Source organism: Trematosphaeria pertusa, assembly GCF_010094035.1.
Source record: "Trematosphaeria pertusa strain CBS 122368 unplaced genomic scaffold BU26scaffold_3, whole genome shotgun sequence".
In the NCBI taxonomy this organism is placed as follows: Eukaryota; Fungi; Ascomycota; class Dothideomycetes; order Pleosporales; family Trematosphaeriaceae; genus Trematosphaeria; species Trematosphaeria pertusa.
In genome coordinates, this window is record NW_022987214.1 from 2462329 (window position 1) to 2479617 (window position 17289).

The window sequence follows — 17289 nt, forward strand, 5'->3', positions numbered from 1 at the left end:
ATGGAAGGAAAGAACGACGGTGGGGAGCTCCGACGCCAAGTGACCTCACCGCCCTGGCAGCTGCCCAAAGCGTGATAAGCCTGGCCAATCACACCTCAGGACGCTCCGAACAGCCATCTCTCAGCACCCCTCCCTCCACTTCTTTCCTTCCTCATTCCCACCTTTGTCTTTTATTCTTCTTAAACATTTAAAAGGTGATCCGTTATTCTCGGGCAATCGCTCCATCCTTGTCAAAGCTATCTCACGAGCAGCTACCACATTCCACAACAAGCGTCGGCAATCAGCGGTTCGTCGTCTACAGCTCGCGACGGAATAAGCGGAGTCGTTCACGTTGCACATCTCTTCTTTCCCACTTGTCAACGACGTTCTTTTGTCCTTGCATGAAAGCTTTACAAACAAGCCATGTCGGTCGAAAGCTCAAGTGATGCTCTGCTTAAAGACATCTTGGAGGGGATGAATGCGTTGCGGAAGGAGAATGCGCAGCTTGCTTCTGCCATAGACGAGATCAACGGCCGGGTGAATATGCTCGCAGGCGTCAAGCAGCTAAAGGACGAAGCGAAGAGTGAAGCTGCGAATGGCGCCTCTGGGCAGAAGGCCAAAGACGCAGAGTCGGAGAAGACCGTAGAGGCTGTTAGCCAGCAGTATGAGCAAGCACCTGCCATTATTGATGCTGCCCCTCGCCGAACAAGCGTCTCCAAGACATCAAAGATCATCTTGACATCGTATCCCGGTCAAGCTGGCGTTGATCCTCTGCCCATGGATTGGGGCGCTAAGGATCCAGCCGTACGAGGTCCCGTTGTTGTGTCTAGACACCCAAGCACCATTCGCAGGCGCAATGGTATGCTCTCTTTCTGTTCCACTGTCATCATCACTTACTGACACTTTTCAGCTATCGGTGCTCACGGAGGCTCTTATTCTATCTACCACGCTCTTGCTGTCGCCAGCAAGAACCTCGACGTAGATCACAAGCCCGACTTCACCAACACCGAGCCCGCGGCGAACATCGGCCCTTTCCCGCAATGGAGCGACAAGAAGAAGATTGTTGCCATGGATCCGTTTGGCCACCTTGCTCCTTGGCTGTATAAGGACATCGTGCAGAAGGATGATGTTGAGATCAGGCCGACCATTGCCATTACAAAGGCGCACATGAAGCTTCCCGAGCTAGAGACAAGCGTGCAGAAAGGTCGACTTGTACCAGATGGCAAAATCTGCTTGAACGCAACTGGCGAGCTTGCGGTGACTAAGGTCGCTGTTGAGCCCGTTTGGTATCTTCCCGGGGTAGCTGAGCGCTTCGGAATTGGTGAGCAGCTTCGTTGTCTACATGTTGTAACAGTCATACTGACACTCCTGCCAGATGAGGGGACCCTTCGCCGGGCACTGTTCGAGGAGACTGGCGGTTCCTACCCTGAATTAATCACCCGCCACGACATCAAACTCTTCCTACCTCCTATTGGAGGTCTGACCGTCTATATCTTTGGCGATCCCGCTAAGATGGCGGATCCGAACGTTCGTCTTGCCCTTCGCGTCCACGACGAATGCAACGGCAGCGACGTCTTTGGCTCCGACATCTGCACCTGCCGTCCGTATCTCATCTTTGGCGTCGAGGAGGCCGTAAAGGAAGCCCAGAAAGGTGGTAGCGGCGTCGTCATCTACTTCCGCAAAGAGGGGCGAGCGCTCGGTGAGGTGACCAAATATCTCGTGTACAACGCGCGGAAGAGAGGAGAGGACCGCGCCAGCGAATACTTCAAGCGGACCGAGAACATCGCTGGAGTCAAGGATATGCGCTTCCAAGCCTTGATGCCTGACGTGAGTGCATTTGTTCAAAGGTTTTACGCGTTGCGGCATACTTTCATTGGCCGTCTTTTGTACCTGACGATCCAGTCGCTGACGATCACACCACCGCAGATCCTACATTGGCTGGGCATCACGAAAATCGATAGGATGCTCAGCATGTCCAAGTAAGTCTCGCCCCTCGCCTCGTCTCCGCCCTGTACCCCTCATCCGAGCTCAGTTCTCGTAATACGGCTGACGGCACCGCAGTATGAAGCACGACGCCATTGTGGAGCAAGGCATTCCTATCCATGAGCGCATCCCCATCCCCGAAGAGATGATTCCAGAAGATAGCCGCGTCGAGATTGATGCAAAGATCCAAGCCGGATACTGTAAGCCCCCTCAGTCGTACCACCACGACTCCCACTCCTTTCCCACTGCCGAAGGATCAACGCTCGCTTCGCCTTGAGGCTTCCAGTTGCCCTTCGATTGGACGGAAACGCTGACGTGAAGAACTGCAGTTACCACTGGCCATGTCATGACGATGGAGGAGCTCGCGAACGTGAAGGGTCGTGGTTGGGAGGACATCGATGTACGTGCGAAATGCGACCTTTTTTATTTGCTCGGTTGACGGAATGCTGACTCCCAATCACAGCACTGAGCGATGGTGTAGAAGGTCATCTGGACTCGGACTTCTCGCAGCGGAAGTTGCAATTGGGCCTTTTCTTATAAGCATGACTACGTCCAAGTTTGCGTACGCGTCTACAGCTCGCCAACGCATGCTCGTTCGGATATGGTGCGAATGCTGCTGCCTCCGGGCTCGGAAAGGGTAGCACGTTGGACCCCACGGGTAGGACTGATAAGCTAGATTATCGAAAGAGACGAATAAATGCATCCTCGCGGCCCCACGAGCTCTTTAAATGGCATGTAGGTGGAGCGATTGGCGTGCTTTGCTTTTTCGCGCCATGTCGTTAACCCGGCAGGTTTGATTTCAACACCATGCGCCACTGACGATATACCCTTTTGGGCTGACCGGCGAAACCGGAACCACAGCATACATATCTTGCTGCCTACTATCCCACTTTCCCACCCGCATCTGCACAACCGCTGATTCGCAACGCCCATGGAATGCCTTGCAGCACCAGCTCGCACAGCAAGATCACGACATACAGCATCTCGCAGAAGCAACTCCTCCAGCCTCGTCGCGCCTTCTCCAGGCCCTTACCCTGCGCCTTTGCATCTCCCCATTCCGCCCTACCCGCTGACGCAGCCCAGGTGTCGCATGACTCCTACGAGGCTTACATCCCAAGGCTCACATCCTCAGGCCCGGGAGACAAAGACACGGGTGCGGAAGGCTTCATCAAGCGCCGACCCGGAGCGGCCCGCTTGGCCTCGACCGCGGGGCCGTTAAACCCTCACATGCAACACAAGTGCAGAAATTTGCCGTCTAGTCCAAGCGCCGCGTGGGCATGTGCTAGCTAGGCGGCGTGCACGTGAGGTAGGGACGCCTGAAGGTGGGTTCTTTTCGTTGGTTCTGGACGGGACGTGGAGTGGGCTGGAAAGTGGCGGATATACCAGTGGCTATCGTAGCGTAGCAATAGACTAGCGTAGCGTTAATAGTGTGCCGTGGTTTGCGGGTCGGTTGGTGCAGCGTGTGTAGGGTCGGATAGCTGGAATCGGGTAGGATCGGCAGCGAGATCTGCTTGCGTTGTTCTGGATCAACGCGTATATGTATGTTGGCGCTGTTCTTGCGGGGATGTTGTATGGGGTGGAAGGGGGGCCTGCAGTTGCCGGCACGTAGCAGCAGCAGCAAGTAAGGCAGGGTGGTGTTGCACTGCATGTGTTGTTTACATATAGAATTTGCGATAGTGATATCGAGACAGACGGGATTCGTGGTGTTGAGGCTGTGGACGGGGCTTAGGATGCAATGGGATGGGCGTGCGGAAGGGCGGTGTCGTGAGATAACCTTAACCGCTCTCCAGGTACTGGATACTCTGAGGTACATGTGTAGCGCGGCAGCTAGGCTCGCGGCTTCATAACGGACTGGGCAGCATGGCATATTTGCTAGGCTGCTCTTAGACCCTCCTGCATCGGCTTCTCGAAGCGGAGGAAGTGCAGATGACCAATTTGGAGCTGGCATTTTGGGTTAGCGATGCGCTTGTGGATGGCCTTTGAGAAGGCAGTATGTATTGTTTGGCTGGTTAGCAGGCCGCGCGGGAATTCGACTTGGTGAGGAATGTGTGGTTGTAACCGTGACATAGCCATAGAAGCTGCGATATAGAGAGGATAACGTTTTCCTTTGGTAAGACGGCTCCGCATAGGGTGCGAGCATTAATGCCGCGGTGTTAATGCCGTGGTGTGAGCTCAGCTGAAGTTTAGTCAGGACGCTGCGGGCACTGTTCCGCCCCGCCCCGACAGGCCAGAGAGGAGCGGAAGCATGGCATGATGCTACGAAAATCCTGGAGGCAGATCGAGGCGAGGCGGAAGCAGGGCCTAGTAAAGTAACAAAGTGTCTGGGGTCGTGTTGGCAAGGTAAATATTCAAGGTCGGAGGTGTCTCGTGGTACTCGCCCTGGAGCTGAAGAGATGGTGAGACGAGGAGAGCACGAGTGCGCGGGTGACCGTGACAGCCGGTACGTGGCCGCCGCTCAATCGTTGCTTGCGCGAGAGCCTTCAGGATGACAAGTGCGTCATAGAAGAGGGCAGCTCTTCTCGTTGGAAGAGCAGGATGGCGGGCGTGGGACGAGTGGCCCCGCGTTGTGTGCTTCTTCGGCGCGGGCAGAGTGCAGAGGATGTCATTGTACCGTGTACCTGCCGCTCACGACTCCCGTGCGCCTCTCTGCTGCAGCAGTGAGCATGAAGATGGGGGACTCGGCCGAATCCGCGCCGTCACGTTACGAGCAGCACGTCGAGGCTGTCGGATGTGAGGCGGTCGTCCCATATCACTCTCGCACAAACCACGCCGCGATCCTATCGATAATGGATAAGGACCGGCAAGGAACGTCCCCAACAGCAGCCCTGACGATTGTGGCTGTCTGCCGCCGTGCCTCCAACACGGAGCATCCATGACGGATGCTTTTTGTTGAACGCGGGCTCTCATGCCCCGATTCGACGGCAGACGCTGCTTGACCCCGCGGCCTTGGAACCCGCACTCCCGGCCAGCGAGCGAGGAGGCGCGATGCCAACCAGGGGCGAGCGGCGGCCTCAAGACTGCCATCGGCGCATTCGCTGGCTGCAAGTGCCAGGCTCCTCGCGAGGCTAGAGTCTAATATGTGCCACTTAGTACCGACTGACTAAATAAACACAGAGCGGTGGCCAGCACACGCCTGCAGCGACTCGAGAGATGAAGTGAGTGTCGGCTGAGGGCGAGCCAGGACGAGTCAACGGATGACAGCGTAGCCGGCTACCTGCGTGCTTTTTTAAACGGTCCACGTTTTTCAGCGGCGTGCATTTTGCATGCGTCAAGGGCCGAGACGTCGAAGTGTGGAGTGGGGATGCTGATGCAGCTGGCGCGACCGGGGTTCCCCTGCCCGTGCAGAGGCGTTTCTGTGCGGTGCTATGGGGTGAATGGCGCGTCTGGGCGGCGGGTCTCTCAGCACAATATTACTACCTACGTCTTCCAGTCTTCGCCTGCTCTCGTACGACCATCTTCCGCATTCTTATTCAATTCAACCGGCTTGAACTGAATCTGCGTCGACATACGCTCCGACATGGCAAACACCAACGCATACTATTACTCGCTCCCGACACAGGCACCACAGGCGAGATCAGGCAGCCGTCGTCCGCCTCTGACGCCATCGACCGTCTCGTCGCCATGCCTCACCACCACGGCATCCATAGCCGCAAGAAGAGACTCTGGAAGTGGTAGTCCGACCAAAGCATCCACCCTGCTCGCCAAAGTCGCCTCACATCCGACCTCGCCCAGGGGGGAAACCCCATCAACAAGCCCAGTGTCGTCACCCAGCGAAAGGCCAAATCCATTTCACGCTCCAGAGAGGCCCGCTGTCTGGAGGAGTGAGAGTGCGCGCTATGTCCGCCAATACAAGAAGCAAGGTAAACATCTCTGCAGCCTAATATAAGACAGCGCCAATGCTAACATATACTTAGATGGCTATATCAGCTTTCCGGATTTCGAGAAGTTCTGCGAATCCCAGAATCCGTACGAAAGGCAACATCGAGAGCACACTGCCGTGCAGACATGAACCAGAAGCGGTTTGGAGAAACCAGCGAGCGAGCGGAAGTAGACCAATCAAAAGTCGTCCAAACCTACCGTAATAGACAGCATTCCATCTTCATAGAGGCAGCAGTTGTTTCCAGGAGAGGCAGCAGCCGTTGGAGGACTATTCCAGGAAACCGAACCGCGCACGCATCAAGCGATAGCCCACGCAGAGAAGGCCTGAGACAGCCTTGGTCGAACAGGAGTGGTCCAGTAGAAGGGCGATGTGCGGCTACGGCACAAGCAAGGCACAAGGCGGTGTCGACCGACGTAGCAAGATCGAGGTTGGGGTGGGGGCCTCTGCGTGGGGGGCTATCTGAGTAGCTTCGACGCATCAGCCACTGCGATCAGCAGCAGTGGCAGCGTAATCGAAAGGATGGACCCCAAATCATCTGATCGCGGCGTGGTCGGTTCATGGAAGGAATAGCGGAGGGAGATTGGGGGATCCATGCGTGGGAGAGTGCGGGCTGTGCTTCGTCTAGCGTTCAGCGTCCATAGCATACGATGATACCAGTAATAGTAATTTGCGCATATTCTGAAGCCGTCTATGTGATGAGGGAAAGAATGAAGTTGAGCTAAGTGTCCCTGATCGGCCAAATCTCGGCGCACCTTAGCGGAAGATCGGGCACGTGATCCATGCGGCCCGAGCGCGCACACTCTAAGCGAAGAATTATCCACAGACCTTTCGCACCGACATCACCACAAGAACAGCCTCCGACGCCCACCTCCCTTCGTTGCAATCATGGCTGTCGGCAAGAACAAGCGTCTTTCCAAGGGAAAGAAGGGTCTTAAGAAGAAGACCGACACCTTCGCGAAGAAGGACTGGTACAACGTCAAGGCACCGGGAACTTTCCAGATCCGAGAGTAAGACTCCCCGCCGCGATACATTCAACAGCAGCATCTCAATGGACTTTGTCTAACAATGCTTCTTCTGCAGCGTCGGCAAGACCCTCGTCAACCGAACCACCGGTCTCAAGAACGCGAACGACTCCCTAAAGGGCCGGATATTCGAAGTCTCCCTCGCCGATCTGCAGAAGGATGAGGACCACGCTTTCCGCAAGGTCAAGCTACGCGTCGACGAGGTCCAGGGCAAGAATTGCCTGACCAACTTCCACGGCCTCGACTTCACCTCCGACAAGCTCCGCTCGCTCGTCCGCAAGTGGCAAACCCTCATCGAGGCGAACGTCGTTGTCAAGACCACCGACGACTACCTCCTCCGCCTTTTCGCCATTGCCTTCACTAAGCGACGGCCGAACCAGATCAAGAAGACCACCTATGCCGCTTCGTCGCAGATTAGGCTGATCCGCAAGAAGATGGTGGAGATCATGACCCGGGAGGCCAGCTCGTGCTCCCTGGCTCAGCTGACGCAGAAGCTCATCCCGGAGGTTATTGGCCGCGAGATTGAGAAGTCGACTCAGGGCATCTACCCCCTCCAGAACGTATGTGAATGAATTGGATGAAGACAAGGGCATGGCTGATATGATATCAGGTTCACGTGCGCAAGGTCAAGCTCCTCAAGGCACCGAAATTCGACTTGGGTGCTCTCCTCGGTCTGCACGGCGAGTCGAGCCAGGACGACTCCGGCCAGAAGGTAAGATATCCGTGAACATCTCCCATTCCATATATTCCCTAACACTCACCAGGTCGAGCGGGAGTTCAAGGAGCAGGTCCTCGAGAATGTGTAAGCGGTCATGGTTGAATTGGCTGGGGGTCTTCTGGGGTCTTTTCAACTTCTTCGACATGATCATGGGCATCAAAAGGTGTTATGTTTACAATTGAAAGGTTAAGCATAACACTTGATGCGTCCTCGGCGCCAGCGATGGCGTGCATGGGTACATGCTACGACTAAGCGTTTATGTGGCGGTGCAAGAAAAGTGCATGGCAACGACAATGGCATTCAAGCTCCATACCGCTGCCCTTCCCCGCAAAGCCGGATCATCGATCAAGGAAGAGATTGAGAAACCCCGATGTAGCCTGTCATCTGTGCACTTGCAGCATTTAAACTGTGCAGCCGACAGCCTAGCGTTGTCAATCACTTCACCCCTCCCAACTTGATCGTTTGGCGAGCTCCGGATCGACATTTGCTAAAATCTGCGGAATCATGCTCCGCTCCCATGAACACTAGCTCTCCTCAGCCCCTCATGTCCTCGTGCCCCCGGCTGTACAGTTACCCCTCTTGTCCAACTACCATGACCTTGCTCTGATCCCAGTATTTGCACGTCTTGTATGACGGGTCCATCTCTCGAGCAGCAAGGCCTTGTCAAGCTCGCGGCACGCTTTGGTCTACCCATGCTGCTGGGTATGATCAGCGCACAAGTGGCTTGCTTTTGCATGTCCGCCACGCAGGCTGGAAGTAATGAATCGAAAACGAAGGTGCTGTATCGTCTGACAAGTTGACATGCGGTGTACTCACGTCACTGTACAGCGCTCGGCCACTTCCGATGATGGCGATGTTAGGAAGAGGCGTCGATTGAGGGAAGAAAGGAAGAAAGTATGACTGTCTCTTTGGCATGCTGATGTGAAGCATGTGTCCTGGGGTTTTGCTTGCTCGCTTTGTACATCCGATGCGGAGGTCATGATATGGATATTGGAGGATGGCAGCGCGTGCACGCCCCGGCGCGATCCGAGAACCTCCCACCGCTTCCATCCATCGTCACCACGTTGCCGCGTCTCCACTCTCAATAAGAAGCATGCATGATTCTTGCCAGCACATCCAAGCTGTCCTGCGTCTTCGCTATCGAAGGCACGACGACAACACGAGTCATGTAGCTTTCTAGCTGCGCAATGCCGGCCGGCCAAGGAGGAGCGGAAGCGGGAATGTACCATACTTGCTGTCGGCTCTTTTGCGGTGTGTGTGGAAGAATCTCAGTGCTCTTCTCCGCTACTAGTACGGTATTCCTGAGGCGGGGAATTCTAGTAGCGGCCGCGGTGCTTTAGTCTGCTCCCGATTGGGAGATGGTGCTGGTTTCACCGCTACTTTGACGAGGGGCGGACGTCAGGAAGGAGGGAAGGGTTAACGGGTTAGGGCGAGGCGAAGCTAGATGATATGAAAGCTTGTGTTTTGGTGCTGAGTGATGCGTGGAGTTAGGGTGGGGGATTGTGGGTTGCACCGTGTGGATGGGTGGATGGATGATGTGGAGGGTGGTGCGTGGGATGAATAAGGGGCTTTTTTAGCGATTTATGAGGCTGGACGGCTGGGAGGGGAGGAAAGACGGAGTAGTTGTTAGAGAGAGGAATGAAGTAGTTGGATGATATGGTGGTTTTCGCTTTGTGGCTGAGGATATGGCATATTGGGTTTGGGTGCTTGCTTCGATCCTGTCCTCATGAGTGGAATTGAAATGTTACGTAGATTGTGGAACTTCTACGTCTCAATATATCTGCTCGTACGGTTCATATTGGTTATCCCTATTCATTTTATTATGCTATGTCAAGATGTTGGAGGAAAACTGGATCTGCTATACCGATCCGCACTCTCCTGCGGCTGGTGCAAGCTAGCATCTTGCGAGAATCCGATCTTTCACCCGTTCATTTTCTGCGTTCCGTTCCGCTGCATAACTGATGCGTGCACTACCTCCCTTTCTTCAACGTCCTCCGCTCAGGCAAGCCCTCTCTCCTCCTAATCCTCACCCTAACATCACCCTTCGGAACCTTCACACTCGCCCCATCCACCGCCTTCGGCACCACCCAAGTCCCAAGCTTCTTCCCCGTCTGCTTTGTAACATGTTTTTCCCCAGCAGCCGCAGCTTGCGCTTCCTGGATGTGCTCGAAGATCGACTTCTTGGGCGCGGCCGTGATGTCCCAGAGCTGCACTATGCCTGCAACCAGGGCAATAAGGAGAGCGGTCGCATAAGGTTCCTGAGGGTCAGATGGTGAGGTTACGGTGGATGGAGGTGCGGCGTCGACAAAGCGATCCGGTTTGTATTCTGACGGGGAGAGGAAGGCGGCAGGTGAGGTGTTGATGAGGGTTTGTGAGAGGCCGACGTCGATATAGGATCCTACGTCTAGCTCCCACTGCTCTTGGGCATCAGGTCCCCGGATGTTATATGTCTCCGTGAGAGTGAGAGGCTTCGTGACTCGAATGGTCGTGTCAGAAGCTTTGTGAAGCCTTCGAGCTTCGTTGATGCATGAGCGTAGGTATGGAAAGGAGGTTGCAGAGACGGCTCGGGGGACCCCGGCAAAAGAAATTTCTGGAGGAGCTGGGAAGGAAGGATGTAGAGAGGGTGGTTGAATAGCTTCAACCCAAATCTTTGTTTCCTTTTTTATCTGCTCGATCGGCGTCTCTTCCGGGTCCCCGGTCTTTGTTGTAGTTGCTGAAATGGAGTGGATGTGCAGTAATGTCCAGAATGCCAGCGGAACCACTTCTGCAAAGATACTGTGAAGTAGCTGCAGAGTAATAGAAGCGCGTGCAGCTATCGGCACATCATGCTTCATGAACAGCTCATTCAGCGCTGTAAGTGGCGTCGGAGTATCAGCATCCGTCTCCTCCCCGCTCATGCTCTCGTCATCGTCCGGTACTCTCTTTTTCGGCGGATTTGTAATCTCGTTGAAGACCCTATTGAAATTCTGCAACAGCCTATTCTTTGCCAACATAGCCCCTGGTAGTCCTGGCGCAGGGAAGAATCGCGGCAATCCTAGAGCGAGCGCATAGAAGAGCTGGTTGAATGTTGACAGATCCGAAGCAAGTAGCTGATACGATTCGAGAAAGTGAGCGCCAGTGATGGGAGAAATGATAGCGTTGCAGAAAAACTCGTTGATGAGGGCGAATAGCTCGCATTCTGCTTCGACTGTTCCATCAGTGAGCTCTATATCAGCTACACGCTCCCACGGCATTTGGTCGACGATGGAGGAGTTGAACGTTATCAGATCCGGTAGCGTTTCGGAAAGGGCCGACAAGGAGGAGGACATGATCTTTTCCATCTGAGCTCCTTTGAATATTTTTTCCTTGAATGCATTCGACAGTGCCGGTCGAAGCTGGAAGTACTGTTCCTTTGCACTACCCGGCATGCGAAATGCATTTCGGAGGATAGCCCACTTGCTGATCTCGGCTTCGTCCAGGCTATCAGATCTCTCTAAAAGCTGGTCCAGGAGTGGTGCTAAGAGAATAACGTTGTGCTTCGCTCCTGCAGCATTAAATGCAACGATGCTCGTCATGGCCGTCTCCCTACTACGCGTTAGCTCTCGTTTCCGGGATATCGTTCTGTTCGTATATACACACCTCACGCTCTTCATCCATCCCTCTCCCCCAAATACAATGCTTCCCCAATGTCGGACTCCCGGGATCCAGTATGGCAAGAGTTGTACCCTCCTCTTCCGGCCATCTTTGCTCGAACTCCAATTGCTTCCTGAAATAGCTCTTGTAGCAAGCAGCACCGCAACCAGCGAGATGAAGACCTGAGGCAGAATATCTGGCGCTTTGAAATCTAGCGGGACGTATGCTCTGACCTTAGAATCCAAGCGGTAGTAGCGAAGCAAGAGTATGACGAACGGACTGCTGAACAACAGATAGACCAGCGGCAGAAACAACCTCCTTATACCCCCATTCGAGGCGTAAACGCCCAAGAACAATCCCCTGAGAACCCCCATCGTGTCGTTTCGCAATCCCACAGCCTCTAGTCCTCGCCGATATGCACACGCCCACGGCACTGCCTAGTCAACTGCAACAACAAGAGTGAGAGACGACGATATCGGCGCTTGCCAAGGCTCACTGGCGTTGCGACAAGAGCTCGTTTACGCTTGACGTCCGCCAGCCTCAGGGCATAAGGCTGGGAGTGCACCTGGATGCGCTGGGGTAAGTTCGTATGGACGGCGATGTGGGCGGTGGTAGAGAGGCCGTGAGAGGGCACGGTAGCATTCGAGAAGGGCGCTAGAAGGCTTCTATCCCGCTTCGTATACTGCTTCCAGCTTAGCCACACTTCTAGCTCAGCAAGCTACCAAAATAGATGCCCCGCGTGTAATCAATCTGCTGGGGAGACGTTTGATAGCAGTAGGCAGGACGTTGCGAGCGCTGCGTAATTATTCAGCCCTCAGCTAGCTCGAAAGCTTAGCCTCTCGATCTGGTTGCAACCTCAGCCCTGCCCTCGCTTCAAACCAGCGAATGACGACTCATCAATGAACAGCCCACAGGAAGCCATCGCTCCGCAAGGCTGTTAGTTCCGCGCAAAAACAGTCATTCAAACGCTCGCTTATCAAATCCTCCATTACCAAATCGCGGAACGATTGTCCATTCTAGTCTATATCTTTTCTGGCGCATCTCCTACCCACCATGGACCTCCGTCAACAACCCCTACGACCCCTTGCACCCAGGCCCAATCCACAACAACAAGCCTCATCCCGATTACCCGGTGACGACCCTCAGTTCCAATCCCAATCCCACACGCGCCAGCGCCCGGAACCCTCGCGCCTGGAATCCTTCCCCCACCCCTCCGGCCAGCCCGCACAGCAAGCGCTCCAGCAACGCCTCCAACAACACCCCTACCACACCACTACTAGCAAGCGCGAGCACTCCATTCCCGCCCGGGACCTTTTCAGCCCCTTCTACTCGTCCAATTTCGCCGAGAACATCCCCAACGTCGACATGGCGCCGTCGACGACGCCAGTCCCCAAACACCTAAACTTCATCACAGGGAACAAGAATAAGCTCGCCGAGGTACGTGCATTGCATTAGCTAGCTTTCTGCCGAGAGATACGAGATGCTTGGGGATGAGGAGGGATTAGAGATTAGTTGCGGCTCTGGCATCCTTGCTCTTTTCGGCGGGCCCGAGCTAAGGCGGAAGGATCGAACATCACGCCATGTGGGAAAAGGAAAACAAAAAAACACGAGGCTGACAGGAAGAGACTGCAGGTACAAGCCATACTAGACGGAGTCATTGAGCTAAGGAGCCAGAACGTGGATCTGGTTGAGATACAGGGGACGGTGGAGCAGGTTACGACGGACAAGTGCCGACGGGCTGCAGAAGCTGTGAGTCCAATACCTTGTTCTCCGATGCAAAGCATGTTGCATTTGCAACGGGCATCTGAGACTGAACGCCAATGGTGGAAGATTTTGGTTGCTTCAATTGGCTAACTTTTGTACTGTGGTACAGATCAATGGCCCCGTACTCGTGGAGGACACATGCCTCTGCTTCAAGGCTATGAATGACCTCCCTGGACCATACATGCAAGTCATTCTGTATCGTATCCTCGAGCTCTACTAATTTATCTCGTAGAAAGTGGTTCATGCTGGCACTCGGCCCGCAAAACCTCCACAAGATGCTCGACAGCTTCGAGGACAAATCCGCCCAAGCAGTATGCACATTTGCGTACTGCGAGGGCCCAGGACACGAGCCCGTGCTCTTCCAAGGAAGGACGGATGGAAAGCTCGTCGCTAGCAGAGGTCCTACTGTGTTCGGTAAGTGATTGTTCCATGACGTATACAAAGCGAAGACTGACTGGAGGGAGGCTGGGACTCATGCTTTGAGTACGAAGGACAGACATACGCAGAAATGGAAAAGAGCGAGAAGAACAAGATCTCGCACCGAGGCAAGGCGCTAGACAAGCTGAAAGAGTGGCTGGCAAGCCATGTCGAAGCATAAGTCATCGGGACTTAAAGCCGCGATTTCTTCTGCAATACCTCCAGTTCCCTTTTCGCCTTGCTGTATACCCATGTGCACATAGATACCACCAAAAGAAAGAGAGATAGAACTCACCATAGAATACCAAAACCCTCAATTCATTATCAAAACATCATCTCTTCTCTCCCAATCACTCCCCTTCCCCACCGCCAGCATTATCCCTCCTCCACTGCTCCACCCACATCTCCACCCTCTCCAAATTCTCCTCCACATCCTCCGCCGTATCGCTCCTCAGCTCCACCACAATCTCCTCTCTATAGCTCTCCCGCGCCTCATCAAGCAGCACCTGCATAATCTCGCTATCCATATTCTCCTCCAGCTTCTTGCCCTTATACCCCCTCGCACTCAACCGATCGTAAAGCGTCGTCGAATCGCACCGCAGCACAATAACGAGGTCGACCCACCGCTCGGGGAACAGGTCGCACGCGTGCCAGTCCAGGATGTAACCGCCGGTCGCAGAGAGCGAGGTGGATTCAAGGTGGTCGAGCAGCTAGAACACGCACGTAGCTATTAGCATCCCGCAAGGTTCAAATGCTACAGTGTATGGGTGCGTACCTTGTCCTCGTCTACCACCCAGCTCCCCAGCTCCTCGTCCTTCCCCTCATGGAATCCCTCGTCTTTGACAATCTGGTTTATGGAAAGGTGCTTGAAACCTAGATTGCGCGCCAACTGCTCCGCATGCGTCGTCTTGCCCACGCCAGGCGTGCCAGTGATCACGATGTTCGGGTTCTTGCGCGCCATTGCTTGTGCGCTCGTTTTTGCGGCGATGGTCGATTCGGTGTACGCGTGCGCGAGGACGTGCAATTTTCAATCAGGCGTACGCGAAAACCGCGGAGACAGAGAATGGCGTAGAGAATGCAATTACTCTCCAAAAGCTCTGCGCTCCGTCGTTTTCGCCCGTTGTCGCTTGACGACAACGACTTCCAAAAACTTTCCCACATGCCGAACTTCCCCCGGTCCCAAAACCCCCACCAAAAAGACGCCACATTTTATCAGCCCCGCCCTAGTCCCATTCAGGACGGTTACATTCACGCATTCTTACGCAACGGCTTCTGTCAACGACTGGTGCAGTCTCGGCCCGAAAGGACCCTTGATCTTAAAACAACTTGCGATTATGTGTCTGGTGGGATGGGGGCGATTATCACAGCCTTAGGTTGCGTGGAGCCTCTTTCCGCTTCGAGCAAGCCGATGGCGGCCGCTCACAGACTGCCCGAGTGCGTAATCGGCGTTTAGACGCACTGAAAATCTGCTATGTCGCAATCACAGACGTAGTGGAGCGGATGATGATAGCCACCAGTGCTTCAGGTCTAGCATAACCCTTTCCATTCCAATCGCCAATCACCTAACTTTTGCATTTCATGAACGAAAGCGCGGATTCCTCAAACAAAGTAAAGTATTGCATCTTCCAGAATGCACACCTCCGCCAACTCAATACATAAGAGATGATGATCAGTCAAGCGAGAATATAATGAAAACTTGAATTTCCAACCCCAATCCGCATGGCGCCAACCCAAATGACTTTCGTAACCGGGTGTTTCTGATATAACTGTTTTGATGAGGAATGGGACGATCTCCAAACATGCTAAGGGTGGGATGAGGAAAAACCAGAGTAGTTGGTGTCGGTCGATAGCTAGCTCAATGACCTCCGGTTGATGTGGCTTCGTCGAAGCATTACCCGGTGAGGAGAGAAAAGCAGCGTCGGTATGGGACAATGGAGGAACGATAGGGGATGATTAAGGAAACAAGAGTCAGGGAGCTTCAACACCCGACAGCCGCGAAGCCACCAAATGTACCATGATGCCGGCATCTAGATCGAAGGGAATCAAGCCGTAAATCCTTTAGCTTTAGCCTTTGATGTCGAGTCCGTAAGCCGATATTTAGCTCTGCTTGCACTCGGCGGCCTCCTGCTTAGGTTTTGTGCCGTCACCCTATACTTATCAGTATCCGATGCCAACGTGCAGGAAGACTAGCATACCTCTTCGTCTGACTCGTCATCCTCGTCTCGGTCGTCGCTGAGCTCATCCTCGTCCTCGTCGTCCTCATCCTCATACTCGCCCTCGTCAAAGTCGTCAATGTTCTCGTACTGGAGAGCCTCACCCGTGAACCAGTCGATGGCTCGCGGGATGAGCTTCTCCTTGATATCCTCGCCGAGCTGATAATCAAGCTCGAGACGCTCCTCAATATCAGAGGAAGCGTCCTCATCATCCGTCGGGGGCTTGGGCGGGTCGAAGAAGTTGAAGAACGACTCTGTCGGAACGGTCTTCTTAACAACGCGAGTCTGCTTGGTGTCTAAACAGGAGTCAGCTACGTCCGCAATGTGCTCAATCTCGGAAACGTACTCTTGTTTCGCTGCTTCTTGCTCTCGACCCGGACAGTCAAGTCCTTGCCCGATTTCCAGTCGATCTTGTCGCCCTCTGCGTGGTCGTAGATGAAGTCGCCACCGTAACCATTCTCCTCCTGGTAGAAGTATGTCTTGGTAATGGTTTTGTTGGTGAAGAACTCGTTCTCCTCGAACTCAAAGATGAGGCGGAAGCCAGGTCGGTCGAGATACTCCATGCGGATATCGGTGAGGTGCTTCAAGGCGGCTTCGTCCCGGTCGGTGATCATTTCCGCGAGCGAGATCTGGTTCTTCATCGCGCTCAGCCAGAACTCTGGGATACCCTTGACGTCCTTGCCCTCGTCCTTGTTGACCTCTTCCTCCGGAGTGGGCTCCTCGTCCTCCTCATCCTTCTTCTCGCCAACCTCGACCTGCGCGTCGGTCGGCTCGGTCGCGCCGTTTACAATCTGTGCGCGGCTCTGGTACAGAGGTGTGAACTTGGCGAAGTACTTCTTCTCTAACTGTAGGACCTCCTCCTGGAATTCGGCCTCGAGCTTGGAGTGCTCCTTCTGGATGCCCTTCAGGCCGGCAACGCGACGGCGGACGGAGACGGGAAGCGACTCGATGTAGCCACTTGACCTACCCACCAAGGTACTGAGCTTCGCTTGCATCATGGAGACGAGGGCGGGGTTCGCAGCGAAGAGTCCGGCGGCAGTGCGATCCATTTCCTCTGTGTGCGGAAAATTCGAATTAGCGGTCAAGCTCGTCAGCGCCTTCGCGCGGGGCCCGAGGGGCAGAACAGGAATTTTGGTACTCACCCTCCTTGATGCTCGCCACACCAGGCTGCTGAGCGCGCGAGGATATGGGAGCGGCATTTGCGGGGGTGTTCTGCGGTGTCCTGGGGGGAAGAATGTGAGCACTGGGCACGTCGGTCGCCATGTTTGTGGCGGACAGGCTTCCGGCTTCAAATTTGTGCGGTGTGGGGTGGCAGATGACTTACGGCGCAGTCATGGAGTCCAACTTCTTATTGCGGATGGGTTCAGACATGTTGAAGGATCTCTGCAGATGCTGGGAGAGAGCGGTGTTGTTGAGGGAGGAGAGTGGTTGTTGGTGGGAGCCGCAGGCGCTCAAGTATGCAGAAATGTTCGGCGGTTGAGCGAAGGAAAGCGGCGCTAGCTCGTCGCCCCTCTATGTCGCTTGGTTGGGTTTAGGGCCTAACGGTCGCGCGGACGGTGATGTAAACGGTGGGCACCGTGCCTTGAGTGAAAGAATTCCAACGAGGGCCTGCGCGTCAGACAGCAACGCTCCCGTGCTCGATATGAAGTGGCTGTGGAGCGGAGTTCGGACGTTGTTGGCCTTGACTTCTTACCGCCTCCA

General features: G+C 54.5%; 5 protein-coding genes across 5 annotated transcripts; 2 read left to right on the forward strand and 3 right to left on the reverse strand.

The window, feature by feature from the left end:
- Positions 1-402: 402 nt before the first annotated feature.
- Positions 403-7670, forward strand: BU26DRAFT_528753 (uncharacterized protein; the record flags this gene model as incomplete). Its single annotated transcript, XM_033830869.1, has 11 exons — positions 403-838; positions 890-1300; positions 1355-1806; positions 1906-1958; positions 2041-2162; positions 2292-2362; positions 3273-3361; positions 6697-6849; positions 6923-7424; positions 7475-7576; positions 7629-7670. 11 exons carry the CDS (start codon positions 403-405, stop codon positions 7668-7670), a joined length of 2433 nt encoding a protein of 810 aa, XP_033688664.1.
- Positions 7671-9379: 1709 nt separating this feature from the next.
- BU26DRAFT_478024 (uncharacterized protein) lies at positions 9380-11951 on the reverse strand. Its single transcript, XM_033825625.1, has 2 exons — positions 11201-11951; positions 9380-11146 (listed from the first exon to the last, which is right to left on the reverse strand). Exons 1-2 carry the CDS (start codon positions 11566-11568, stop codon positions 9553-9555), a joined length of 1962 nt encoding a protein of 653 aa, XP_033688665.1. The 5' UTR covers positions 11569-11951; the 3' UTR covers positions 9380-9552.
- A 608-nt stretch (positions 11952-12559) lies between these two features.
- BU26DRAFT_419183 (inosine triphosphate pyrophosphatase) lies at positions 12560-13556 on the forward strand (the record flags this gene model as incomplete). Its single annotated transcript, XM_033823286.1, has 5 exons — positions 12560-12631; positions 12827-12943; positions 13068-13145; positions 13195-13372; positions 13423-13556. 5 exons carry the CDS (start codon positions 12560-12562, stop codon positions 13554-13556), a joined length of 579 nt encoding a protein of 192 aa, XP_033688666.1.
- An 83-nt stretch (positions 13557-13639) lies between these two features.
- Positions 13640-14516, reverse strand: BU26DRAFT_227539 (P-loop containing nucleoside triphosphate hydrolase protein). Its single transcript, XM_033820814.1, has 2 exons — positions 14151-14516; positions 13640-14085 (listed from the first exon to the last, which is right to left on the reverse strand). The coding sequence occupies exons 1-2, from the start codon at positions 14334-14336 to the stop codon at positions 13726-13728; spliced, it is 546 nt and encodes a 181-aa protein (XP_033688667.1). The 5' UTR covers positions 14337-14516; the 3' UTR covers positions 13640-13725.
- A 720-nt stretch (positions 14517-15236) lies between these two features.
- On the reverse strand, positions 15237-16956 carry BU26DRAFT_227689 (NAP-domain-containing protein). The gene is made up of 2 exons (XM_033820816.1): positions 15935-16956; positions 15237-15884 (listed from the first exon to the last, which is right to left on the reverse strand). Exons 1-2 carry the CDS (start codon positions 16785-16787, stop codon positions 15562-15564), a joined length of 1176 nt encoding a protein of 391 aa, XP_033688668.1. The 5' UTR covers positions 16788-16956; the 3' UTR covers positions 15237-15561.
- Between the last annotated feature and the right edge of the window lie 333 nt (positions 16957-17289).